The 26996-nt window shown below is 58.4% G+C and overlaps 1 protein-coding gene across 10 annotated transcripts in view; it reads left to right on the top strand.

Moving 5' to 3' along the window:
- TSNARE1 (t-SNARE domain containing 1) overlaps positions 1–26996 on the top strand; it is a 226749-nt gene that overhangs the window by 121906 nt on the left and 77847 nt on the right. For 3 of the 10 annotated variants that reach the window (XM_064268134.1, XM_064268132.1, XM_064268135.1), the window contains 3 exons: positions 7522–7686; positions 20092–20164; positions 22660–23142. In XM_064268134.1, the coding sequence (XP_064124204.1) occupies positions 7522–7686; positions 20092–20164; positions 22660–23142 (721 nt within the window). Of the gene's footprint in view, positions 1–7521; positions 7687–20091; positions 20165–22659; positions 26908–26996 lie in introns of all 10 variants that reach the window. The other 7 variants (XM_064268138.1, XM_064268139.1, XM_064268136.1 and 4 more) reach the window with 4 other exon arrangements.

Below are 26996 nucleotides of genomic sequence, written 5' to 3'. Positions count from 1 at the left end.
TAGTGAAGACAATTTTTTAAAAGTTTTTATCATGCTTTAAGTGAAAGTTTACAAACCAAGTCAGTCTCTCATATAAAAACTTATATACACCTTGCTGTATACTCCTAGTTGCTCTCCTTCTAATGAGACAGCATATTCCTTCCCTCCACTCTCTGTTTTTGTGTCCATTCAGCCAGCTGCTGACCCTCTCTGCCCTCCCCTCTCTTCTCCAGACAGGAGCTGCCCACATACTCTCATGTGTCTACTTGATCCAAGAAGCTCATTTTTCACCAGTATCATTTTCTATCCCATTGTCCAGTCCAATATCTGTCTGAAGAGTTGGCTTTGGGAATGGCTCCTGTCTTGGGCTAATGGGAAGGTCTGGGAACCATGACCTCTGGGATCCTTCTAGTCTCAGTCAGACCATTAAGTCTGGTCTTTTTATAAGAATTTGGGGTCTGCACCCCACTGCTCTCCTGCTCCCTCAGGGGTTCTCTGTTGTGTTCCCTGTCAGGGCAGTCATTGGTTGTAGCTGGGCACCATCTAGTTCTTCTGGTCTCAGGCTGATGTAGTCTCTGGTTTATGTGGTCCTTTCTGTCTCTTGGGCTCGTAATTACCTTGTATCTTTGGTGTTCTTCATTTTCCTTTGCTCCAGGTGGGTTGAGACCAATTGATGCATCTTAGATGGCTGCTTGCTAGTGTTTAAGGCCCCAGATACAAAATAGTGAAGACAATTTTAAGGAACAAGAACTCTGTAGAATTTACACTACCAGGTATCAGAACATAATATAAAGCCACAGAAATTAAAACAGTGTGGTAGACAAGCAGGCCAATAGGAACAGAATTGAGCCCAGACACAGACCTATAGGCATATGATCATCTGGTTTATGACAGAGCTGCACGTCCATGCCGTGGAGTATGGCTGATTTCTTCAGGAATGGGTGCTGGATCCATTGCATATCTGTACTAGGGAAAAAAGGTCCTTTACCTTGGCCTCATCCCACGTGTAAAACTCACTTCCAGCTGGATTGTAGACCTAAATATGAATGTTAAGACAATAAAGCTTCTAAAGATAGCATAGGAGGCGATCCTCACATCTTTACGGTAGGCACACGTTTCTTACATACACGCAAAATCACTAACCATAAGGAGAAAGATGGATGAACCAGACTTTGTTAAAATAAGACACCATTGCCATTGCTGTTCAGTCGATTCTGACTCATAGCAACCCTGTAGGACAGTAGAACTGCCCCCTAGGGTTTTCAAGGAGTGGTTGATGGATTCAAATGGACGACCTTTAGGTTGGCATCTGAGCTCCTAACCACTGTGCCACCAGGGCTCCAGGACATCATTAAGAGAGCAAAAAGACTACCAACAGATTTGAGAGAAAATATTCACACAACTCCTATCTGAAAAGGACTTATATTCCTAATATGTAAAGAGCTTTTACAAATCAATAAGAAAGAGGAAGACAACCCAATTTAAAGGCAAAAATGGGCAAACACCTTAAATAGGCACTTCACAAAAGAGGAATAAACATGAAAGTAGGCTCAACATCATTAACCATCAGAAAAGTACAAAATAAACCCATGATAACTAACATACTACTACATGTTACCTTACACCCACCAAAACAGTTAAATACATGCAAATACACATACACACACAATACCTGAAAACACCAAGCGTTGGCTAGGATGTGGGGCAACTAAAAATCTCATGTACTTTTGGTGTAAATGCAAATTAGTACAACTACTTTGGAAAACATTTGAAAATACCTACGAAAGTTAAATGCTTTCTCACCTGTGATTGTTGCAATTTCAGCCCCAGTAGTTTTTTTTTTATACACCCACCAGAAATGCGTATGTATGACCACCCAAAGTCACCTAGAAGCTTACTCACATAGCAGCACGACCTGCAGTAGAAAAAACCTGGGAACAGCCCAGTGCCCACCAGCAGTGGAACGGATAAATAATTTGTAGTGCTTTCACACAGTGGGCGTGGCTGTTGTTAAAAAAAAACACTGTTAATTCCAGGACCCCACGTGTGCAGAGCAGAACTGCTTCATGGGGCATTCAAGACTGTGGCCTGATGGAAGCAGATTTCCAGGCCTGTTTCCGAGGCACCTTGGGTGGGTTCGAACCGCCAAGCTTTGGGCTGGTAGGCACCGGGGACTCCCGATACAGCAGAAGCCTATACGGCAATAAAAGGATGAACTCCTGCTACCAGGGTCCACGATGAATCTCAGACCTATTGTTGAGGGAAAGGAGCCTTCGACCACAGGGGATGCTCTGTGTGGCTCCGTTAGATAGCGTTCAAGACCAGGCCAGACTGGCGGATGGTGTTAGAAGCCAGAATCGAGTTTTCCTTTGATCAGAGTGGGACATTGACTGCAGGGCCGAGGGGGCCTTCAAGTCTGGTAAAAAGTTCTGTGTCTTGACTGGGAAGTCTTTCCTTTGTGAGAATTCATAGAGCTAGACAATTAAGATCTGTGTAGTTAACTCTAGATGTGATATACTTGAATAAAAAATAAAAAGGAAACCCTTACAGCCCCACTTACCTGAAATAGGCAAATGCTTGGAGACCAAAGCCTGCACTGGTTCCTGGGGGGGCAGTGGTGGGGGTGCCTGCTGTGGGCATGGGGTTTCTGGTAAAGGCGGTGCAGTAATTGGCAAAACGTGAGGAAAGTAATCAGTGTCACTGAATTGTCGTGTAAAAATGGTTGAATTGGCAAATGCTCTGTTACATATGTGTTTTTACCATAATAGAAATAAAAGAGCAGAGCCCGGTCCACAGTGCTTGAGGTGCGTTGTCAAAGACCAGCTCATGTGCAGGAGTTTTCAGAGTGGTAAGCAGGGAGACAGTCTACTGCCCAGAGAAGACCCTGCTGCTGAGGCCGTGTCCCAGGCTTGAGGGCGGCTGTCTGCAGGCCCCAGCGGCCCCGTAGGTCTAGAGGGCCCGTGCTGTCTGCTTTCTCTGGTCCAGGCTGAGTGTTGGTGTGGGCGTGAGTGAGCTCGGAGCCTGCAGTCTGTGGGCTTAGCTGGGTCCAGGGTGAGTCAGCGCAAGGTCGCCCAGGCCCTGGACTGGGTCAGACTCCACCAAGGAGCAGTATCCGGCTCTCCGGGCTGGCCCTCTCTCTGAGGTAGAGCTGCAACAATTCAGTGCGGGGACAGTTCACTGTGGCTGGTCCTCCACTGCTCCTGACTCTTGGCCGACTCTACCTCGATTTCCACCGGAAGTCTGTGGTTCCCAGGCTGCAGAGGTAAAACTGAGCTTCCCCATGAGGCCAGCTAGAGAGCCTGCGGCAGGCGTCCCTGGCTGGGTGTAGGGCAGATAGCCGCCCTTGTCTTGAGGCCCTACGAAAGACCAAACCGAACCCAGTGCCATCGAGAGGCTCTAGGTACCTCTTACTGGAACTGGAGAACGGGGAACAGATTCTACAGCCCTTCCAGCTCTGCCATTCTCAGATCAGCTAACAGATGGTGCCGATGCCATTCAGAGAACCAATGACCAGCCTTGGGGCTGAGCCTGGGTCCCCAGTTCATGCATGGCATGTGTCCTGGCCTCCCCTCCTGTGCAGAGCCTGAGTCGAAGAGCTCAGGAAGACACCTGTGCCCAGTGGCCTGAGCCCTGGGCCTGGCCGGGGTCTGTGCCTCACTGAGCCCTGCTTGTGTGGAGGGAGGCTGGCCTGCTGAGGGGAGCCACTCCCCGAGCTTCCTCTTTTCTCTCAGGAATGCTCTCAGCCCTTCCTCAGCGTCACCTGAACTGTGTGTCTCACTCATACGTGTCAGAGCGGTCTGCACCCTCGGCTGAGGAGGGAAGAGAAAGCTGCCTTTGTCTGTTGGCGGCTGGAACCCGTCCCACGGCCTGGCCCCTCTGCAGCCGACACCTGGCGGCAAATCCCTGATCCCAGCTTTGGCACTAAAGACCCAGACTGAGCCTTTGGGAGGAGAAGAAAGGTGCGCTGTGACCCTTCCTGAGAAGGGTTGAGGAGGGACCAGCCTCTAAGCTGTTCCTTCCATCCATCTTTGTCCTGAGCTGCTGGAGAGGGCTGTACTCTACCTGCTCTTCCGGCGGCCTCCCTGTTCCCACGTGGACGGGAGGTAGTGGGCCTGTCTTCCATGGTAAGGAAGGGGGAGGCCCCGTGGGTGCTGCTGTGACCCTCAGTCGCGTCAGCTGCCGCCCTGGGCCCCGATACCAGGTGGAGCCCCAACACCAGGCAGACTGCTCCAGCTTCCTTCCTGCCCCCTCCATCTCCCACAGGCCTCACCACTCCCCTGACACACCCTGCGGTGGGCCCAGAACGCCACACCCATGGCTGTTGGGCGCCTCCCCGAAGACCCCAAACCCAGGGACAGTTACAGTGTGGGCCAAGTTTCCTTCACCTGGCGCATGTGATTCCTTTGTTTTAACTGGTTCGTGCCTGGTGTCTCATTGTACACAGAGACCAAGACCATATTTTCTCCTCTTCCTACTCTTGTCAGCCATTTGGAATGTCGACAAGGTTTTGTTGTTACAAATACTGCCAGAGGGAGCGTTTGGAATTTTTGTCCCTGGGCACACAGGGAGGGCTCCCTAGGGTGCTCTTACCTGGTGGTTTATTATCTTTACCTGCGAAGCTTTTGAAAGCCCCATGCCCTGGTGGTGGCTCCCCAGTGGTGGCCCAGGTGGTGGCTCCCCCAGTGATGACCCTGGTGGTGGCTCCCCAGTGGTGGCCCAGGTGGTGGCCCAGGTAGTGGCCCCACCCAGTTCAGTCAGAATCTCAGAGCTGGGCCAGGGTGGAGCCCTGTCTTAGGCTTGCAGGTTCAGGAGGTGGGGTCTGCAGCCTTACACGTGCTGCCCCCACGGGTGCTGTGCCACCCACGTTTCCCTGCAGGAAGCAGCCCCATGCTCACCAGCACTTGGGAAAGGCTCGCTTTTCCAGTGTTTCTGATCAGAAGATTTGAGGTGGTGTTTTTTATTTCCACATGCGCGTCCGCGTCCCTGAGGCTAGGCGTCTCACGTGCTCGACGTCTGCACTTCTCTAGCTTGCTAGCTCCATCCTCCAGAGTGGAGATTCAGGCTTGGGGAAGTTCAGGGACTTGCCCCCAGTCACTTAGGCGGTGAGTGACCTGGGGCGGAGCCTTTTCTGTTTCCCTCGCCACCTCCCACCTCAGAGGGTAGGCGTGTGTGTGCCGTTGAAGTACAGGCGCAGTGTGGGGCGAGGAGTGGATGCGACGGGAGGCCAGGCAGGTTCTAGCAGTGCCACTGAGGTTCCGGAGCAGGTACGTGGGCCTCGGGAGGTGTGGGTCCTTGCTTCCGTTTTACAGATGACAACACTGAAATGTATGAAATGAGTAAGAGCTGGAATCAGAGCTCATCATTGACTCCACATCTGGAGGTTCCTTTTGGGAGCAGCCTGGAAGATTCTGGAGGAGGGTGGGAGCCACAGAGAGGGAGGCAGTGGTTGGGGGCCTGGCATGAGGCCAGCCACCTCCCTCCCCTCCTGCCCGCAGGATCCTTTCCTCCACCCACGTGGTGAGGGGCATGGTATCTGCAGGGAAAGAGTAACACTTTGTTCGCGTTTTTGAGGTCTTGTCCTGGAGACCTACTTGCACATATTTGTTTATTTAAAGGCCCCTGTTCACTGGTGTGTCTTTGGGCAGTCCCTTCTCCTCGATAGGGAGAGCAGTGCCACCTGCTGCGGGGTCGTGGTGGGAATAGACAGGAGCGCCAGCCCCAGCACCGTGCCTTGTCATCTGAGGGCCGGGCAGGCAGCTGGCTTCCTTTGTGGCCCCGTATTCCCTGCTGCCTTGGCTGGGTTGCAAGTCTCAGGGGAGGCTGGGGACCACCTAGATGCCCCCCTCTGCGAGTACAAGCAGAGAGACACAGGGTGCAACCAGGCTCTTGCTTATGTGATCTGTAGGTTTTGTTGCCAGAACGTTGCGTGCAAAGAACGCTCACCTCTCCGTCCGCCCGCCCCGGGCCTGGTTGGGGTGATGCATCAATGGTGCCTGAGGTGTGTGAGTTTGGACAGAGGCGGACCCTCGTCTTATGAACTGTCCTTGGAGCCTTCCTTTCAGCCGCAGAGCTGCAGCCCTGATGCCCCTTGCTGACAGGGTCCCACGGGCTCAGGACACAGACACCCACAGGCTGTGGTGGCAGGCCTGTGCGAGGGCCAGGGTGTCTTCCTGACTTCTGAGGCCCTGGACACAGAGTGGACAAGACGCAGCCCTGCCACAGGGAGTCCAGAGTGTTACAGGGAGACAGTGGGTCATGGATCACTACCACTCAGCCAGACATGTGCTGACCCTGACATTGGGGTGGCCAGAGCTGCCACGTGACCACCTGAGCTGTATAGACCGGGACCGGGTCTTTGTTTTGGGCATACAGGTACCCAGCTGAGGGTCTTCCATGAAGGGCACAGGAGAATTGAGTGGCAGCTTCCTTCAGGGTAGCCATTTAGAACGTTCTGGCAGTCATTGTCAGGAGTCTGGAGCTGGCAAGGAGGATGTTGGTGATTGGAGACTGAGTCCTGCATCTCCGTCCTGAATCTGATGCCCAGCCCAGATCTCCCCCGACACTGGCTTACCCTGTGGGTGAGGAGTCCGTGCCTGCAAACAGGGCCTGTGTCGGGTGCTGGAGAAGGTGCCGGAAGGCGGTCCTCCCTTCACACAGAGGGGCTCTGCGAAGCGGGCGGGGGTGAAGGCATGAAGACTGCTCCTCAGCAAGCCACCAACGCTGTCCCCAGACCCTCGGAGGTGACGGACCAGCAGACACAACCCCCTGGAGGCTCCTGCGAAGGTGCAGCTCCACAACAAAGCTGGGCTGTGCCCGAGTGCTGCTCAGGGGGCCTTCCCTGAGCCCAAGACCTGGGGTTCCTGGGGGGCTTAATAGCGAGGAAGGCTCCTGGGGGCCAGTGTCTACTGGGGCGTCAGGCTGTGTGTTTGTGGCAGGGGCAGGATGGCTTTAGGAGCTCCAGTCACCCTGGCCCAGCCTCTGCCTGCAGGGATGCTCTGCTGCTCCACCTTGTCCCCACCGTGGGCAAGACACCACCTCAGGAGGCTTTGCAGGAGGCGGTGAGACAGCTGCAACTGCCCCCATAACGGGGCTGAGTCCAGGTCCTTGAGGGAGAAGACTGACATAAAGGGCTTTAAAGATGAGAAGCCTGAGGCAGGTGGAGACAGGGCCAGAGGCCATGCCAGGCCACGGTCCTGCTTCTCTGCCCTGTGCCCTCTGTCTCCCTGTGATTACACACGCTCAGACACACACAGCCACAGCCCGCCCAGCACCCTGCCCACCAGACACAGCAGGGGTACAGGCAGAGGCCCCCAGCCCACTGCCCTCAGAACACAGAGCCCCGGCTCGGCCTCCTCCCGGTCGCTCAGTGTGCTGCGTGGGCTCGGAGCGTGGCACACAAGACCGTGGAGGCCTGGGCTACAAGGCAGCATGTATGGCCTCAGACCTTCAGTCTCCCCGCCCCTTCCAGCCTTGTGAGGACACCCGAGCTTGGTGTGTCTGTAATGTGAGTGTGCCATGCTAACAAGCTATCTCTGTGGTCAGCAGAGCCCCCAGGCCCGTCTTGGCGAGCTGGCCGATGACGAGAAGATGTTCAACGGAGGCGGCAGCGACATTTGGCAAAGCCAGGAGCAGGCGCTGCTTCCCGAGCTCACCGAGGAGGACCTGGAGGCCATCCGGCTGCGGGAGGAGGCCATCCTGCAGATCGAGGTGAGGCAGCAGTTCACGTGTGCCTGTGTGCATGCATGTGTGCATGCGTGTGTGATGCATGTGTACTGTGCATACATGTGCAGGTGTGCACACATGTGGTTCACACGTGTACATGTGTGCATATGCATGCTTGTATATGTGTGCGTGTGTAAAGGGGTGTGCATACGTGTGCATGTATGTGTGTGTATACCCACACGTGTGTGCACGTGTGTTCTGTGTGTGTGTGCCTGAGGTTGCCTGCTGTGCAGACTGGAGGCCCACACAGGGTGGGTGGATGGGCGCTTTACCTGTGAGCCCTGAGCCCCCGCAGTCCTGTACTGGGCTGGGGTTGCAGGTGTTGCTGAAATTGAGTAAGGGTCTTGCCTCTCACCGGTCCAGAATGAGCAGGTGAGGCACGGAGAGTTGTCCACTTGAGCAAAGCTTACTGAAGAGGCTTGCAAGGGGAGACGAGGAGGGCCTAGGTAACGCTTACCCCGTCTCGCACAACGAAGGATTCGCACAGGTTCTTAAAGGTTTTAGGGCAGGAAAAGATTTATGTTTATTCATAGGTATAGGTGGGGCTTTCCAGGAGGTGGCCCATCTGGGCGGAGATATGTTAACTACGGTGCGTGCACAGCCACTTTCTAAGGTGGCTCCTGTCCCAGTGGCCTCTGGGATTTGAAGCAGGACTTACTATGGGGTGTCCCGCTTGCACAGCCTCTCGCTCCCCAAGTTCAATTGCCCAGCTGTGGCTGCAGCCCGTCACTGCCCTGGTAGAAGGTCACACAGGGGTCACAGGTGGATGTTCTGCGCATGTCCCTGGGGCTGGTTTCATCAGGCTGCTTCTGAAAGACAACTTTAAGGAAGTTTGTGGGCTGTTTTCTGATACCCTGCCTCTTCATTCTGGGGGATGGCTTTGTTTCTGCACCCTAGCCCATTTCTTGTTGCTTTGTTACTTTAGTTTGTTTGTGTGAATTGCAGATTTGGGGATCCCTGTGTTCCCTGTCTTACAGGGAGACCCTGGGGCTGGAGCCCTGGCTTGCTGGGTGACCTTGGTGAGGTAGTGCCTTCCTGGGGCTCTTCAGTGACCCCAGGCTCATGCTGAGGGGGCGGCCATTGGGGAAAGTGCCCTGTGGTTCTTGGAGGCAGCCTAAGTTTGGCCGCACAGCCCTGATCTTGCCCTCCGATTAGGGACAGGAAAACCAGAGGACAAATTGTCCTTGGCCTTGAAGAAAGCCTGCCCCAGGTTGGCAGCCTGGTGACAGCGGCTCAGCCTGGTTAGGGAGGGGGGGAGCCTGCACCTGTAGGGCTGGCCAAGTGGCTGCCACAGCGTGGGGCCCTGCCCTCCTGCCAGGCTGTTCGGAGCCAAGTCCCCAGGTCCCTCGAGGACCCAGTGGCCGAGTGCTGGGTGGCTGGGGCCGTCTGTGCTGCAGTTACTGAGGGGCGAGCTTGTTTGGGGATGTTGTGGGGAGGGGCTGCAGGAAACAGCCTCAAAGGACACACGTGGCGATTTCACACCTTGGCTGCTTGCAAACTGTTTCCGTGTGGAATTTAGCGGACTTGTTATCACCACCCACTCACGCCTCCCCCATTCAGCTCCCACCCACCCCGCATCCCCGGGGGCTTTTGAATTTGCATGATTTTATGCGTTAACTAATGCAGACAGATTCCCCAGGGCCTTTACCTTGGTGGTTGGTAGGGGATAGGAGGATGGATGGGGAAACTGAGGCCTGGAGGGGAAATGGGAGTCACAGCACAAGCTAAGCTTTTGCCTGAATCCTTCCTGTCCACCTCTCCTCTGGTCTGTCTCTGACCGGCACCTGGAGGCTCTGTGAGCCCTCAGGTGGCCAGAGTCTGTGGGGAGGAGGCTCTGAGCCCCTCGGGTGGCCAGGGTCTGTGGGGAGGAGGCTCTGAGCCCCTCGGGTGGCCAGGGTCTGTGGGGAGGGGGCTCTGAGCCCCTCAGCACCGAGGGTGCAGGGCTGAGCCAGTGGAACCCCTGGGGGGCTCCCCATGGGGTAAACTGCTGATCCCACACTGTGTCCCCAAATTGTCCTTATGGGACAAAGCTAAGATCGGGAATATGAAGGCCCGGCTGAGGGCCTGTCTCTGCTGCCAACTCACTGGTGACCTTGGACTCTCGCCATCCAAGGTCGCTTCATCTGTAAAATGGGCAGTTGGTGGATGTGCCCCCCCCTCACTGGTCAGGAAGTGGCGCCCAATAGCCCCTCCCCGGGGCAGCCCCCAGCCTCGGAGAGTATCCGGGACAGCCTGTCGGGAAGCCAGGAGCCCTTCCCTGCACAGAAGTGGCTCCTCTGCCCGGCCCCAGTCCCGCCTGCATTCCAGTAAGGTTACTGCCCCCTTGCTCAGAGGGGAGGACTGGCCCTGAGGGGCATGGCTCCCCAAGGCTGCCAGGACTTCAGGCAGGTGGTCCCTGGCTCCTCCCAGCCTCAGCCACCTCCCTGAGCTGGGCCATGCCCTGGGCTTCCCGAGGGTCCTGGGTATCCTGGGTGTCTGGGAGTCCTGGAGCCGCTGTGGTGGTGCTGGCCCCGCAGCCTCCCAGCCCGTGGCTGTGTCTGCTGAGAGAGTAAACGGAGTGGCCACGTTGAGGTATTAGAAGTGTGAGCTTTAATTGTGTTTCCGTGGCAGCCTCGGCCAGGAGTGGGCATGAACCAGCGATCTATGCCGCTGCTCCAGGGACCGTCTGGGCACCCAGTTAGGCCCGTCCAGCAGACTCTGCCCTGTCCTCTCCCCATACGGCAGGTGAAGTGGAGAGCCACTGCTGTCCCCAGGGTTGTCTGCTGCCCCCTCACCATCTTTCTGTCCACCCAGGCCCCTCACGGCACTGTAACCACTGCAGCAGCTCTGCCAGACCCATGAAGCCCAGCTGGGTCGAGGAGCAGGCACCCAGGCCACCTCAGCCCAGGTCCCTGCTCCTCCCTGTCTGTGTGTGCTTTCTGGGGCTGAGCCCACTGGGGCCCAGCGAGCGAGGTGAGGGTCTGGGGCCCCACGGTGATCCCGAAGACCCTGGGCCGGCTGGTCCCGACTCTCGGGTGCCACCTTTCACCGTGCTGCAGCCCCTCTGTCCCCGCTCTGGGCCATGTCCTGGTCTGGAATTGGCATAGATCTTGCCCTGGCAGGGGTCAGAAGCAGAGGGTTCCTGAGATAGTGAGAGAGGAGCTGTGGGAACGCAGACTGGCCCCCACGGTGCTGAGGGGAGGAGGCCCTGGGGCTGGGGGTGGGGGTGACGGAGATATGCTGTGCACATGCCTTCTCGGGCTGCAGGCCCCCAGGCCCGAGAGGTGAGGTGACGGCACCCAGCAGGGCAGAGTGAGCACAGCTCCCAGAGAGAAGCTCCTGGTAGGCCCCAGGGGTCCCAGATCCAGCCATGCCACCTCCTGGCTGAGCCACCCTGAGCAGGTCTTTCCTCAGAGCCTCTGTTCTGTAAAATGGGCACAATTGTGTCAATTGCTCAGGCTGTTGAGAGGGCTAGTCAGCCAGAAGGTGAGAATACTGCTATGAACTAATGCCTGATACACTTGCTAACCTGCGGGGTGGGGGCACAGCACCCCTCAGTGCCACGATCCCCTCATCCAATCCAGTCCCTCTTCCTCGGAACCGCCCTGGTGTTGCTGTTAGCTCACTCAGCTCACTGCTAAGCCAGGTGTCAGCCCCCAGCTGCCACCTGAGGTGTGGCACTGACTGAGTGGAGGTGCTAATGGCTGATAATGGCCCAAGGTGCTGCCTTCTCGGAGGGGTGTGCTGGTTCTCTCCTGGCAGGACCAGGACTGCACTCCTGGCCTCAGCTTGTCAGGGCCCCTTGCTGGTCCTAGGTTTCAGAAGTGCGGGGCTGTGGAGGCCGGGTTCCAAAGGTGAGGGTGCACATGGCTTCTTGGGACGCAGCCTGGAAGTCACGCAGCACCACTTCTGTGTGAATCCAGGCAGTTAGAGAGGTCTCTGCAGGGTCAGGAGTAGGGGGGCGGGGGGTCGCCGTTGTAAGACCAGCATGTGGAGTGGGCAAGGTGTTGGCACGTGACCCCTCCTGACCCCTCTCTCCGGCTGCCCCGCCTCCTCGCTGGCCTCAGAACAGCCAGGCACCTCACACTCCTGCCTGGCTGAGCCTCTCTGATGCTTGGGCCACGGGCGCCCTGTCTCTTTCAAGGCTTCGCTCAAATGTCCGCTGTCCAGGCGCACACATGCGTGCACACACATCTGTCTCCCTTCTCCGCTCTGCCTTCCTGGAGGGGACGTCCTGCTTGTTCAGTCCGTGTCTTGACATCATTTGCCTCTTCCTGCTGGAATGAGAGCCCCAGGAAACAGGGGTCTGTGTCTGCCCTGCTCATTGCAGTGTTCCCTGACCTCAGCGGGTGCCTGACACAACGTGGGTACCTGGTCAGTAGTTGTTGAAAGAACGTGTGGATGGACGGATGGACAGATAGACGGGCGTGTTTCACATACTGGGATGAGACTCGCATTGGGATGAGAGGGTTCTGCTCCGTTACCAGTGTGTATCCACTGTCTCACCCACCCCTGAGAGCCCCGAGAGCCCCTGAGGGTGAGCCCCTGTGTGTCCACATTCTCACTCACCCCTCAGAGCCCCTGAGGGTGAGCCCCTGTGTGTGCACCTCCTCAGGGATACACCAGAGTCCCTGAAGGTGAACCCCTTTGTGTGCACCCTCTCATGGACCCCCCAGAGCCCCTGAGGGTGAGCTCCTGTGTGTGCACCTCCTCAGGGACCCCCCCAGAGCCCCTGAAGCTGACCCCCTGTGTGTGCACCTCCTCAGTGACCCCCCAGAGCCCCTGAGGGTGAGCCCTTGTGGACACCCTTTCACGGACCCTGCGGGTGAGCACCTGTGTGTGCACCTTCTCACGGATCCCCCAGAGCCCCTGCGGGTGAGCCCCTGTGTATGCACCCTCTCACGGACCCCTGCAGGTGAGCACCTGTGCGCACCCTTTCACGGACCCCGCGGGCGAGCACCTGTGGGCTCTAGTTCCATCAAAGCCGAGAGGGAGCCCAGAGCGTCAGGACGGGCCAGGCCACACAGCCTCTGTGGACAGCTGGGCCAAGCCCGGCTCCAGGACTGGGGGTACTAGGTGTGACATTCTGGTGATTGTCTTCGGTTAGCCTCTTCCCAGGTGAGGGGGATGGCTGAGATCCCCAGGGTCACCCCACAGGTCAGTTAGTGGCAGAGCCCTGGAGCAGAGAGAGCCATCCTGGAGAGCCCCACCTACTGTGAGCCCATCAGAGAACCCCTGACCGAGGCTTGCTGTCCGTCTGCAGCAGGTGGTGCAAGGTAGGATAAGGTGGGCACGTGCTCCTTAGCGTGCCTCCAGCTCGTGGCAGTGCCCCCAGCACTGGTCTCCCGGAGGGAGCCGGATCCAGAGGCAGATGGACCCCCCTCCCCAGCAGGGCTACCCGGTCCCTAGCTGCATGGCCTGTGCAGGAGCCTTCTAGCCAAGCCCATCTCACCTGTGAGGGCCCTGTGCTCCAAGTGCTGGCATCACCTGACCCAGGTGCAGTGCCCAAGCACGCCAGTTGCTCTGTTACCATGGCTACCTGGCAGGCGTTGGAGGAGGAGGACGGGGGTGAGGAAACCGCCGGGGAGGGCTAGAACTAGGAGCTCAGGTGGAGCCCCCACCCCTCTGCTGTGGCTGCCTTGCCAGCGTGAAGGCAGGGGCGTGATTGATCTGGTTCATATCTGCATATGAATAGGCCAGTAAATAAATAAGTAGGTGAAACTTGGCTACTATCCCATTAACTGGGAAGGCCCTCTGAAGGTGGACGGTTGCCAAGCTTCCAGCTGTAAGAGTGCAAAAATGGTAGGGAAAAATGCAGTGGTATTTTTTTCTTCCTCTTCTTAAAAGTGAAGGGAAGCATGCGCTCACGCATACACACACACACACACACACACACACACACGCACGCACTGAGGCTCTATTATGCCCTGTGCAAGGTGGTTGTTGTGCAGTGCCAGTGAAAGGAGAAAGAAGATTCTGTGAGGTCTTTAATGAGTTCTGGTTTTAGAAGCAATCAGAAGAATAACTGCATGATTTAAACATTTACTAAGTTTTTTTTTTAAGTCTTGCTCTTGCTCCTCCTGGGCTTTCTCTTGCTCTCTCCGGCCCACGCCAGGGCTCGTGGCCCCAGCTAGGGCCACCCCACACGCCCAGTTCCCAGGTCATTGGCAGGAAGGGCTCTTGGCTACCTGCTCCCATCCCGGTCTGCCTTCCCGTCAGCCCCCAGCCTGGCCTTGACCTCACTTCTCTGGACTAAGAATGGACTTCCGCCTGGGCCGTGTTCCCTCTGCTGGGTCTCTGGCTCATTCCCTGGTGGGCCTCCCTACCCATCTCCTGTAATAAAAAGCCAGGTGCCGTCGAGTTGACCCCGACTACAGTGACCCCCATGTGTATCAGAGTAGAACTGTGCTCCTTGGGGTTGTCAGTGGCTGAGTTTTTGGAAGTAGCTTGCCAGGCCTTTCTTCCTCCTGTAGCAGTGCTCACTGTTTGGTGCTTCCTCAGCTCTGGGGGCGGGCGTCTGGGAGTGGGTCTCTGTCTGGCTCATCTGTGTGTCCCTGTGCTGGCCATGGCACAAGTGAACATTCCAACTGTTGCAGGGTGAGTGAGCCGAGTCGTCACTGTGCCCTACTGCCTCTCTGCTGTGTCCATCAAGGCGTGGACAGAGCTCTGGCAGGGGCCCAACCTGGGAACATGGCTGCCCCCTCCCTTCACTGGCCCTGTTGGTCCCACTGTGACCGAGCCTGCCTGCCAGTCCTATGGATGTGCGAACGGATGGTGGGACAGTGGGGACCTGGCCTGGGTGGCCAGCATGCAGCCAGCCTCTGGTGGCTCTTGGCAACCATCCCCAGCCATAGCATTGACCACATCCTGAGGGAGCCCAGGCCCTGGTGGGAGAGCAGTTTGTAATCCCAGCATGGCAACAGCGGGCATGTCTCAGTGAGTTGGGAAACAGCTGTGGCCAGTGCCTCTCAGTGCCACCCCAGAGCCCTCACGAGTTGGATGTGCCCTGCTGCTGTGTCAGAGGCTTTGCTGGGGGGATACTTGGTTGCCCAGGTTAGTGGCTAGAGCTGTGCACCAGGCGGGGAACGCCCAGTACAGCAGCTGCTGTTCACAGGGACGTACGAACCTGGAACACTGAGGCAGGCCACAGGACTCACTGGTGCTCCTGCTTGCGCCCATGTGCCTGAGGCTGGGTCCTGGGCTCCCTGGGAGGCACCAGCTCACATCCCCACTCGAACACCCCACTGCCCTGGGTTTCTTCCTGCTCCCTCCTTCACCAAGACTGTCACCGTGGCTGGATGGGACACGGGAAGCCCATGCCAGCTGGCGCTTAGCTGCTCCTGCTCAGGGGGAGTGGTCACAGCACATAGTGATCTGCCCCACACAGGCAGGTGTCACAGGGGACGCCCCTGGAGGGCCCACCACCAGAGGCTGGTGACTCTCCCAGGGTGGGACCGCATGAGTGGTCATGAGGCCCTTTCCTGATACCATGCAGTTGTGAGCTACATGGTGGGGCTGGGGTGGGAAGCGACCAGGGTCAGGGCCAGCCTGAACCTGGGTTCGAGTCCTGGCTCAAGCATTTCTAGCTGCATATCCCTGGACAAATGACTTGGCTGCTCTGTGCCTCAGTCTCTCTGTCTGCAGTGCAGGCAGAAGAAGGCACTCCCACACGGTGTGGCCAGGCTAAGTAAGCCTCTGCCTGGGACAAGGCCAAGTGCAGCCAGGCCAGGCTCGTCAGCCGGCCACACCTGTTCACAGCTGGAATGAGCGTGATCAGTGCCAGGGTCAGGGGTTGGTGTATGGTGCTCATGCCTCCTGACGGGGTTGGGTGGTACCTGGGAGTCTGGTGAAGGTCAAGGCTCATGACCTTGACCCCTGACCTCAGTGTGGAGTTTACATGTGGCTCCCTGCCTGGGAGCCACACCCCTCAAAGGCAGTGGTGATGGGAGCCAGAGCCAGCCTGCCGTCTGTGGCACCCGCATGCCCTGCAGTTCCACCTGAGTGAGACCTGTGGCCCGTGCTGGCTCACCTCCCCTTCCAGCCACTGCAGATTCCCACAAAACACCGCCCCTCAGCCACACTTGAGCACAGTAATTGAATCGCAATTGATGGTGCAGGGTCATGTTAATTGCCTCATTTCCCTGAATGCTTCTAAAAAGAAAATGAATCTCCTGTAATGTCTTGTGGTGGCGTGAAATGACCCTCGTGGCAATCAATCCTGGCTCCAGGCACATAGCAGTTGGTGGGCATGTTGGGGCAGGGGCCACGCGACAACCCCCCCGCCCCACCGCCTCAGCCTCTGCAGGCGGAGGGGCTTTCCTGGCTCCACGCGACCCAGCCATGAGCCGGGCGTCCTGTGAAGGACTTTACATGGCAGGGCGCTGGAGATGGAGGTAGAGTTTGCTCAGGGGGGAGCGAGGACAGGTGGCTCAGAGAGGTTAGCAGTGCCAGCTGGTCAGTGGTGGCCGTCCTCTGTGCAGTGGGCACAGATATGAATCCAGCTCAGCCCCTTTCTGAGAGACCTTCTGCACCTCTCAGTGCCCCTGTTCCCTCCTTGCACATGGGTGCAGGGATCTGCCCTCACAGATGCTACCGGGTGTGAAGGTGGAAGTGTGCCTCACCCAGCACAGCTGCAGGTGCCTAGTCTGTGAGCCGTGTGACCATTTCTCTCATGAGCGTCCCTGCCACATTACTGGGCAAAAGGAACTAAGAAGTCAGGTCAGGGTAGAGGATGCAAGAAGCCAGCCTGACATGCTGGGGTTGGGGGCTCCCCAAAGGCCCAGCCCGTTTCTGTTCCTTACCCCATTTGGTGGTTTCATGGAGTCACTCAGTCTTCTGATAGCAAAGGGTCTACCATCTACCGACCCATTCATCCACTCGTCTCTCCATCCATCCACTCACCCATCCAACTATTCGTCCACCCATCTAACCACACTCCTATCCATCCACCCACCCCCCATCCAACCATTTGTCCCCCCATTTAACCACCCGCCCCACCCACACTCCTATCTCTCCATCCATCCACCCACCCATCCAACCATTTGTCCACCCATTCCACCATCCAGCCATCCACACTCCTATCCATCCATCCATTCACCCACACAGCCATCTGTTTGCCCCCCATCCAACCATTTGACCACCCATCCAACCATCCACTCACCCACCCTCTTATCCATCCCTCTATCTACCCATCCCACCATTCATCTACCCATCTAACATTCACCCATCCATCCAACCACCCACCTACACACTCATCCAACCATTTACAGGAGCAATCACCTATCTATCATCCATCCAACTATTCACCACCCATGCATCCATCCATTACTCACCCATTTAACCGTTTATCTGCCTACCCCCCACCCATCCCATCCAGCCATCTATACAGCCAACCACCTATCCATCCGCCATCTACCCATCTATCCTTCCATCCATCCATCCATCCCATCCATCCACCACCCATTCATCCATCCATTTACTCACCCCTCTAACCATTCATTCACCTACCCACTCATCCACTCAACCACCTATCCATCCACAATCCACCATTCATCCCTTGTCCATCCACCACCCATTCAGCCATCCATTTACCCACTCATCTAACCATTCATTCACCTACTCACCCATCCAATCAACCACCTATCTATCCTCCATCCATCTATCCAGCTATCCACCACCCATTCAACCATCCACACAACCATCCGCCATCAATCCACTCAGCCATCCATCATCCATCCACCACCCATCCATCCACCATCCATCCACCCACCATCCATCCACCATCCATCCATCATCCATCCACCATCCATCCATCCACCATCCATCCATCATCCATCCACCATCCATCCATCATCCATCCACCGCCCATCCATCCACCCACCATCCATCCACCATCCATCCATTCACCCACCATCCATCTACCCACCATCCATCCATCATCCATCCACCCACTATCCATCCACCATCCATCCACCCACCATCCATCCACCATCCATCCACCATCCATCCATCATCCATCCACCATCCATCCATCCACCATCCACCCACCATCCATCCACCATCCATCCATCATCCATCCACCGCCCATCCATCCACCCACCATCCATCCACCATCCATCCATTCACCCACCATCCATCCACCCACCATCCATCCATTCACCATCCATCCACCATCCATCCACCGCCCATCCATCCACCCACCATCCATCCACCATCCATCCATTCACCCACCATCCATCCACCCACCATCCATCCATTCACCATCCATCCACCCACCATCCATTCATCCACCATCCACCCACCATCCATCCACCATCCATCCATCATCCATCCACCGCCCATCCATCCACCCACCATCCATCCACCATCCATCCATTCACCCACCATCCATCCACCCACCATCCATCCATTCACCATCCATCCACCATCCATCCATCCACCATCCATCCACTCAGCCATCCATCATCCATCCACCACCCATCCATTCATCCATCATCCATCCACCCACCATCCATCCATCCATCATCCATCCATCCACCATCCATCCATCATCCATCCACCGCCCATCCATTCATTCACCATCCATCCATCATCCATCCACCGCCCATCCATTCATCCACCATCCATCCATCATCCATCCACCATCCATCCATCCATCCACCATCCATCCACCATCCATCCATCATCCATCCACCGCCCATCCATTCATCCACCATCCGTCCATCATCCATCCACCATCCATCCATCATCCATCCACCGCCCATCCATTCACCCACCATCCATCCATCCACCATCCATCCATTCACCCACCATCCATCCATCCACCATCCATCCACCATCCATCCATTCACCCACCATCCATCCATCCATCATCCATCCACCATCCATCCATCCACCATCCATCCACCCACCATCCATCCATCCACCATCCATCCATTCACCCACCGTCCATCCATCCACCATCCATCCACCATCCATCCATTCACCCACCATCCATCCATCCATCATCCATCCACCATCCATCCATCCACCATCCATCCACTCAGCCATCCATCATCCATCCACCACCCATCCATTCATCCACCATCCATCCATCCATCATCCATCCACCGCCCATCCATTCATTCACAATCCATCCATCATCCATCCACCGCCCATCCATTCATCCACCATCCACCGCCCATCCATCCACCCACCATCCATCCACCATCCATCCATTCACCCACCATCCATCCATCCATCATCCATCCACCGCCCGTCCATTCATTCACAATCCATCCATCATCCATCCACCGCCAATCCATTCATCCACCATCCATCCATCATCCATCCACCATCCATCCATCATCCATCCACCGCCCATCCATTCATCCACCATCCATCCATCATCCATCCACCCACCATCCATCCACCATCCATCCATTCACCCACCATCCATCCATCCATCCATCCATCCACCATCCATCCACTCAGCCATCCATCATCCATCCACCACCCATCCATTCATCCACCATCCATCCACCCACCATCCATCCATCCACCATCCATCCATTCACCCACCATCCATCCATCCACCATCCATCCATCCATCCATCCATCCATCCATCCATCCATCCATCCATCCATCCATCCACCATCCCTCCATCCATCCCTCCAACCCTCCCTCCTTCCCTCCCTCCATCCATCCATCCACCATCTGTCATCCATCCGCCATCTATTCATCCACCATCCACCATTTGTCCATCCACCATCCATCCGTCCGTCCGTCCATCCGTCCGTCTGTCCACCATCCATCCGTCAACCCATGCATCCACCATCCATTCTCCATCCATCCGTTTTTTCACCCGTCATCATACATTCTGTCCTTTCAGTATTTATTGAGCAGAACTTGTGTGCTGGCCTATCCTATGAGCTGGTTACACAGAGAGGGAAAGGCAGGACCATTCCGTCAAGGAGCCTCCAAGCAAGTTCGGGTGTGGGGATGAGGCGTCTGCAGGGTTGATGGCCCTGTAAGGGGTGCAGCAGAGTGTCCTGCTCTGGAAGTCTCTTCCCTCCTCTCGTCAGGCCTCCAGGACATCACTGGTGACTCGGCTGTGTCCTGTGCGAGACCATGGATCCCTCAGTGCCCAGTCAAGGAGCTCATGTTCCTGGGATACTCAGAAAGCTTGGGACGTGACCTTGGTATCAGAAGTGTTCAGGTCCCAGCCCGTCTCTGACTTGCTAAGTGATCCTGGGCCTGCTTCCCCTGACAGGAAGTGGCCAGACCGGCTGGTCCCTAGATGCTTCCTGGTCCTTGGTTCTGTGAGCTTCACCTGCTGCTCTGGGCTCACTTGGCATGCTACGGTGGACCATGCCCCTGCAGGTTGTGCAACCATTCACACGCGTAACACAGTTGCCGTCTTTTTTCCACAGGGCGACTTGCTGGACGTGAACCAGATCATGAAGGATTTGGCCTCCATGGTGTCGGAGCAAGGAGAGGCCGTTGGTAGGTACCTCAGTCCACCCACAGGTCACCTGCTGCCGAGGGCCTGCTCCTGCTTCCCAGCCACCACCCTTCCTCCAGGTGTGGGGGAAGCCGCCTTGGGATGAGTGAGCCCAGGGCCATAGCCCGAGGACGGAGCCTCTGCTCCCCTCCCCCACCTCCCAGCTGTCTCCGCAACCCCTCAGGAAGTCAAGCAGGGGGTAAGAGGTCATGCAGGAGGGCACCCCCATTCTGCCCCTGAGGGAGTCCCTGGCTTCCATGCCTCTACCGTGGTCTGCCTTTCCCACCACGGACTCCCAGGTGTGCAGGCAAGGTGCTCAGACATAGGGTAGGGAGCCACAATGTGTCTCGATTCTGCCCCTGACCGCCCAGGGCCAGGCTGCTTCTCTGTGGGCTGCAGGGCGGGGCAGGGCTAGGCAGGCTGTGTGGAAGGAGATGGGCACGTGGGGCGTGGCAAAGGGAAGCACCCAGGCCTGGCCAGGGCGCAGTGTCAGAAGACCACCCCACCATGACAGACAGACAACTCCACACACTAGGCCGCCCTCAAAAAGCCTCAGCCACCTTTTCCCCGGGCCTGCTTTCCTCTTTAAAGGAAAACCAAAAAACTAAACCCACTGCTGTCGAGTTGATTCCGACTCATAGTAGACCCTATAGGACAGAGTAGAACTGCCCCGTAAAGTTTCCAAGGAGCGCCTGGTGGATTTGAACTGCCGACCTTTTGGTTAGCAGCCATAGCACTTAACCGCTACGCCAGAGTTTCCTCTTTAAAGGAGGTAAACTATAAATAGTCACGGGGGTGGCTATCGGTGGATGCTGGTGACCAGGCAGCAGCCCTTTCTCCTCACTCTGGGTCAGAGGGCCTGGTGCTGGGGCCCAGTGGCCAGGAGGGGCCTGGGTGTGTGGGGGTGGAAGTCGCAGCCCTGCCCCTGGGCTTGTACCCAGGGACCAGGACCCCCACACTGGGGGCACCGGCAGGCCCTGGTGGGAGCAGCTGGGATGAGGTGGGTGTGTCAGCGAGGGGGGGCGTCCCTCCCAGAGATGGGGACACAGGCCAGAGGGCTGGGAACACCCCGCCTGAGCCTGTTGACTCCCAGCCACCGGTCCTGGCTCATCCTTGGTCACCCACTGCCAGGAATTGGGGGGCACTCTCAGCCGTCCCTATTGGTACCCTGTAGAGTCACCTGTGGGGTTCCCTGCAGAGGTACCCCCCTGCTGTACCCCTGGTCCCAAAGCTTCAGTGCCGGCTAAGGCTTCCCGAGCTGCCCACCCCTGCTCCCTAGGAGCTGGCCCAGTGCGTGGAGCAGGCACCCACAAAGGAAGCAGAAAGAACAGTTCTTAAAACTCACCCATTTATTGAGTCCAGGCTACAAGCTGGGCCAAAACTGTCTTGAATACAGAGCAGGTGAAGCAATGGCAGATGGCCACCAAGCAGGAAACAGCCCCCTCCAGGGCCCAGGCAGCCTGGGCCTGCTGGGTGCCCTCCTGTGAAGCGGCTGCAGTGGATGGGCTGGGCTGGCGTGGTGGTGGGGCCCAGCTGTGACTCCTGGGGTGCCGGCCTCCGCTCACCAGCCATGAGGCTACACTGGACACTGGTGTGGTCATGTGGTGGCCCAGCCTGTCTGTGTGGCCCACCCTGAAGGAAGGCTCAGGGTGCAGGGGGTGCAGGGGGATCCAGAGGGCTTCCAGACTGCCATCCCTTCCACAGGGCTGATGCCCCGAGTCCCAGGCAGGCGCGGGGACTGTTGGAGGCCTCTGGCCTGGCCTCTGTCTATTCAGCTGGAGAAGGGCTGCCCAAGAGGAGCCAGTCTCAGGTCCCCAGACAGCTGGCCCCGGCCACCAGCTTCCAGCCAGTAGCCACAGGGCTCCGCCACACTCCTGCCTCTCTCCCTCTGCTCCCTGGCTGACTGCCACCTTACTGTCTACCTGGCGGCAGTGAATGACCCTGCAGCCACGCTGGGGCCTGAGGCTCTGAGGACCAGCCATTTCCCATGGCCCTTGGGGCAGCTGTCCCATCTCTGGGTGTCGGGCAGAGGAGTGGGCTCCTCCCCGATTCTTGGCTCCGCAGAGCCCGAGCTCCCTGGGAGGCTGATCTGTGGCCAACAGCTTGCCTCCAGGGTGCCGCATACCCCTTGCCCACTGTCCCCCTCGGCCTAGCCACCGGTCAGTGAGATGGGCTTCGAAGAATGGCGTGCATGACCATCCCAGTGATGACTGACTGCGGATCCGTCTCCTGTGGGGCAGGCACAACCCCCCCTCCCCAACCCCAGGAAGCTTGTGGGGAGTGGTTGTGGGCCGAGGGCAGGCAAGGCTAAGCGACCAGGGCCAGGGTGGGTGGGGGAAGCTCCTTGAGTATCAGAGACTCCTCTGCACTGGGCTGTGGGCACGAGTGCCCGGTGCTCGGAGTGTTTCTGCAGTGACCCCGGGGCCAGGGCCAGGGCCGGGGCTGGGGCTGCCCCTCTGGACGCACAGCCTCCGCCTAGCCTCCGGTGCCTTTCCAGGGTCCAGCAGTGGAGGCCAGGCCACCTGCCGGCGGAGCTGCAGCCCTGAGCCGGCCGAGGCAGCCCTGCTGCCAGGTGACGGGCCGGGCTCCACGCCCCTGCAGCCGGGCGCCCACTCTCGCATCAAGACGCGCAAGCCCAACTTCAGCCCTCAGGAGACGGAGGTGCTGGTACAGAAAGTCACGAGGCATTACCCACTGCTGTTTGGGGTGCTGCGGGGCCCACCTGCCCGCAAGCACCGTGTATGGAACCGCATCCTGCAGGCTGTCAATGCGCTGGGCTACTGCCACCGTGACCTGGGTGACCTCAAACACAAGTGGCGGGACCTGCGCGGGGTGGTGCGCAAGAAGCTGGCGGAGCAGCCACGTGCCCTGGCCGGGGGCGGCCCCGCCCCCATCCTCACGCCCATCGAGCGCATGGTAGCAGAGACCTTCTCTGCCCTGGCCCCCCCAGGTGAGGGCCAGGGGGCTGAGCCCCTGCCAAGTAAGTGGGCCCTTCCTGTGTGTGTTCCCCCGAGGAGTTGGCCCTGCACACTCCCCTACCCCATGTATAGATGGGGAAACCGAGGCTGAGGGCCAGGGAGGGGCTGCCGTCCTGGTATTAGAGGAGCTGAGCCTCAACTTCAGCTCCTCCCGCCACCCAGTTCATGGTCCTGTGGGGTTACCCCAAACCAGGCGCAGTGCAGCCCCAGGCCTCAGGTGACTCTCATGTCCGTCACAGTCACTGATGTCGATAGGCAGCCAGGCTTCTACAACGCACAGGTCCCAGCAGAGAAGCCCCCTCCCCACTGCTGCCCACAGGGTTAGAAGATACGCCCCCACCCTCCTCACTGCTTGGAAGCCCCTTTGCACATTCATCTGTGGGGCTGAGCCAGAGAAGGGGTGTGCCATGAGAAAGCAGGGAAAGGGTCAAAAAGAGGGTGAGACCCCCTGCCCCCCACACACCCATGAGAGAGGGGTGAGGTGGGAGCAGTCAAGACTCGGAGCTGGCCAGAGGCCAGGGCTCCTCCCTGGCACTGCGGAACGGCGATTGACTAACCCACCATCCTGACTCGGCTGTGGTGGGCAAACCTGCCTTTTCTAGGCTCCAGCTCTCATGGTGCGCCCCTTCCCCATCAGAGCCAATGGCCCACTGCCTTCTCTGGAAGCTTCTGTGCCTGGTGAGGAAGATGGGCACTTGGCTGGGTCTTTCCTGGCTCTCAGCCGCCTCCTGCTCCTTGTGATGCCGGCTGCTCCTCACCGCCTCCTCCTCCTCCACACTCCGCCTCCTGCCGCCACACTCCTCTGCCCTCTCCAAGCCCGTGGGACCAAGAGCACCTGCCACGCACCCTCCTCCAGCAGAGCTCCCTCCTGGAGCTACTGAAGGACTCCGGGGAGCAGGACAACCCCCTCCTCTCTGGACTCTCCTGAGGCCCAGTTGACCTGGTGCAGCGGATCTGGGACAGCAGGACAGCCACCTGGACACGAGCCAGCTGTGGCCTCCAAACGCCGAGATCAGGCCTGGGTAGAACTGTGGTGGCCACGGGTGCTTGCAGGCGCCTTCAGCTGCACAATCTCGTGGGGGTGACAGCGACCGGGTGGGGCCGTGGGGCTCCGAAAGACTCCACAAGCCAGAGGCTCAGGGGAGATGTGGACCTGGAAAGCCCAGGCCTTGGGAGGCTGGGGGCAGAGCAGGGCCGAGCCTGGGGCGTGGGCCTGCGGAATGAGCCCTGGGGCAGGCCCGGGAGGTGGGCAGAGTTGGAGGAAGACCTGCCTGTGTGGAGGTGGGGCAGGCTGTGACCCAGTCCCCGGGGCCCACCTGACCCCTAAAGGGCAGGTCTCATGGTCTGTGCAGAGGCTGGCCTGGAGGAGGGTGCGGTGGGGCGCGGCGCAGGGTGGTGAAGGGCTGGCAGTGGGTGGGGCATGGGGGAACTGGGTGCCAGTATGTCTGTCGCCCCGGGAAACCAGCAGGAGTTCGAGACCTCGCGCAGGCGACGCTCTGGAGGCCTCTGTGGACGGCCTCACTGACTGGCAGCTTCTGTTGGCGGGAGCTCCTTGTAGGAGTGGCCTGACCACTGACGTCAGGAAGCGGCCTAACCCTGCTGGTGTCAGAGCCCTTGTGGGCGTGGTCTGCCCTGTGTGTTTGTAAATGATGGAGAGGGAAGCATGGGAGGGGCTGGCACCCTGTGGGCAGGCGGCAGTTGGGGTGCAGGCAGGGGTTGCAGGAGACTGGTGGTGTGGGGGACACATCACAGCTGAAAGGTCCCCCCTGCATTGGCCTGGGACCTTGGTCTTCAAGCGGAGGTGACCCCTCTGCATCCTCACGCAGGGCTGGGGGGAGGAGCTGGGGGCCAGGGGTCTCTCTGACCCTGGAGTCCACCCTGCTGAGGACGCCTCTGCAGTCCCCACAGACCCCAGCCCCCAGGAGGACTTCATCTGTAGAACCATCTGTGCCTCCCAGGCAGCCAAGACGAGACCCGCGTGGACCAGGACCCGCAGTCTCCGTGCGGTCTGGGCCATTTGTCCTGTGTCCATGGGTGGCCTGGCCGCCCAGGGTGGCCTTAGCGCATCCCCCTTCTGCCTTCCTATGGATGACCTGCTACTCAGAGACAGGCGCTGGCGTGTGGCCGGTGCCCGCAGTGGCAGCTGCGGGTGAATAAGTCAAATATGTGGCCCTGTCCTTCCTTCTCATCCTCGTCCAGGCCCCTGGAGAGGTAGCGACCCTCAGGTATGCTGTGTAGAGTGCTGGCTGCAGCTGGTGAAGTGGCAGGAGGAGGAGCTGGTTCCGCGGCCCAGGGGAGGCAGGGGCCCTTGCCCACAGCCTCCTCACTTTCCAGGCCCCACGGAGCTTGTCCCCACCCAGCACCTGACTTACACTGGGCAGGAGCCCCCAGAGGGTGCTCCCAGGTGGGGACCATAACAAGTGGGTTGGGGCAGAGGGTCTGTGGCCGCCAGTGAAAGGGTCAGGGTGAGGCCTGGACCAGTGAACTTGGCAGAGGGACTTCCCAAAGGTAGGGCCCATGGGCCCTCCCTGCCTAGGGGCTTGCGCATATGGGGGCCGTGCAGATCCAAGCAGGGACTCTCCAAGATGCAGACGGGCTGGTCAGAGCCACAGAGGGAGGGACCGACCCCCAGGCTGGCTCTATCCCTGGGCTCCATACCCTTGGAGCAGATCAGCGCACCCAGGGATGATGAGGCACCAAGAGCAGTGCCCGGAGTGTGACGAGGTTTTCGTTCCAGCCCCCCAGCCACAGGCGAGCGAGGGCTGCGCCCAGGGCTGCACAGCTCTATAGCAGAGCTGAAGATTCGGGCTGAGGTCTTTCTGCCTCCAAAATTCTTACCAGAATGCCTGTTTTGGAGGCACGCTGTCTGACAGCACCCCTTTCTTTGAAGAACCAGCAGATTTAAGATCCGTGCCTGTGACCTGTCGCCAGTGTAATGGCGGCCTTTGTCCGGGCCTCGTGGGCTTGGTTCAGGCTGCCACAGAATCACGTGCACCTTAGCTTCCTGGGTGGCTGCCGCCTTCATCCTGTTGGTAGACGGGAAACTGAAGCACTGAGAGCCGCCTGGTCCCTCACCCCATAAGGGGACCCCTCATTTTCATTACCGCGGTCCATGTGCCACCCCCACCAGTCGACACACCTGTAGTGGGCCCAGCTGGGCTGAGTGACGCATCCGTAGTGGGTTGGCTCGTGTTCTATGGGTGCCTCTTTTTTGCTTCTGTTACGTATGTGGAATATTCTGGTGTCCTGGCACTGCCTCAGGTGCCCAGGAACTGCCGGGCTTGTTGGGGCTCACATGGGCACGTGGTGCAGCACTGTGGATACTGTGTTCATACTCCTTCTGGCTTTTCTTTACCCCACGTTCTAGTTGCCAGTAGCCTGACACCACATCCGAATTGCCGATTGGTCCCCAGATGCGCTACTCGTTCAGCACATGCTGACCCCAGGGCCCAGCAGACCCGACTGTGTCCTCACAACAGTCTGTGAGACGCGCAGAGGCGGGTTCCTCCCCTTCACAGGGATCCAGGCCCAGGGGGCAGAGGGCCGTCCAGAGCTCAGAGCCAGGACCTGCCCGGCCTCCACTCTTCTTGAAAGGCCGTCCCCACCCACCCGCAGCAGGGTGCTGAGAAGGGCCCGTCCCCCTGTCCTGGCAGCACCCGCCGCCGAGCAGTGCCAGGAAGACAAGCCCCTTGGAGAACCCCTGGTGGCCTCAGCCACTTCCTGTGGCCTTTTGAGGAAGCCGCTCATGACTACCGTGGCTACCAGAGGTATAGCTGTGACACCAGGGTCATCCCGTCCCCAAGGCTGCTCCTCCAGCAGGGCTTGCCTTGAGGGCTCCTGGGTCAGGGCGCTGGGT

This window comes from Loxodonta africana, chromosome 14 (genome assembly GCF_030014295.1).
Source record: "Loxodonta africana isolate mLoxAfr1 chromosome 14, mLoxAfr1.hap2, whole genome shotgun sequence".
Classification (NCBI taxonomy): Eukaryota; Metazoa; Chordata; class Mammalia; order Proboscidea; family Elephantidae; genus Loxodonta; species Loxodonta africana.
Note: the sequence above shows the minus strand (reverse complement) of the source record. Positions and strands in the feature narration are given on the sequence as shown.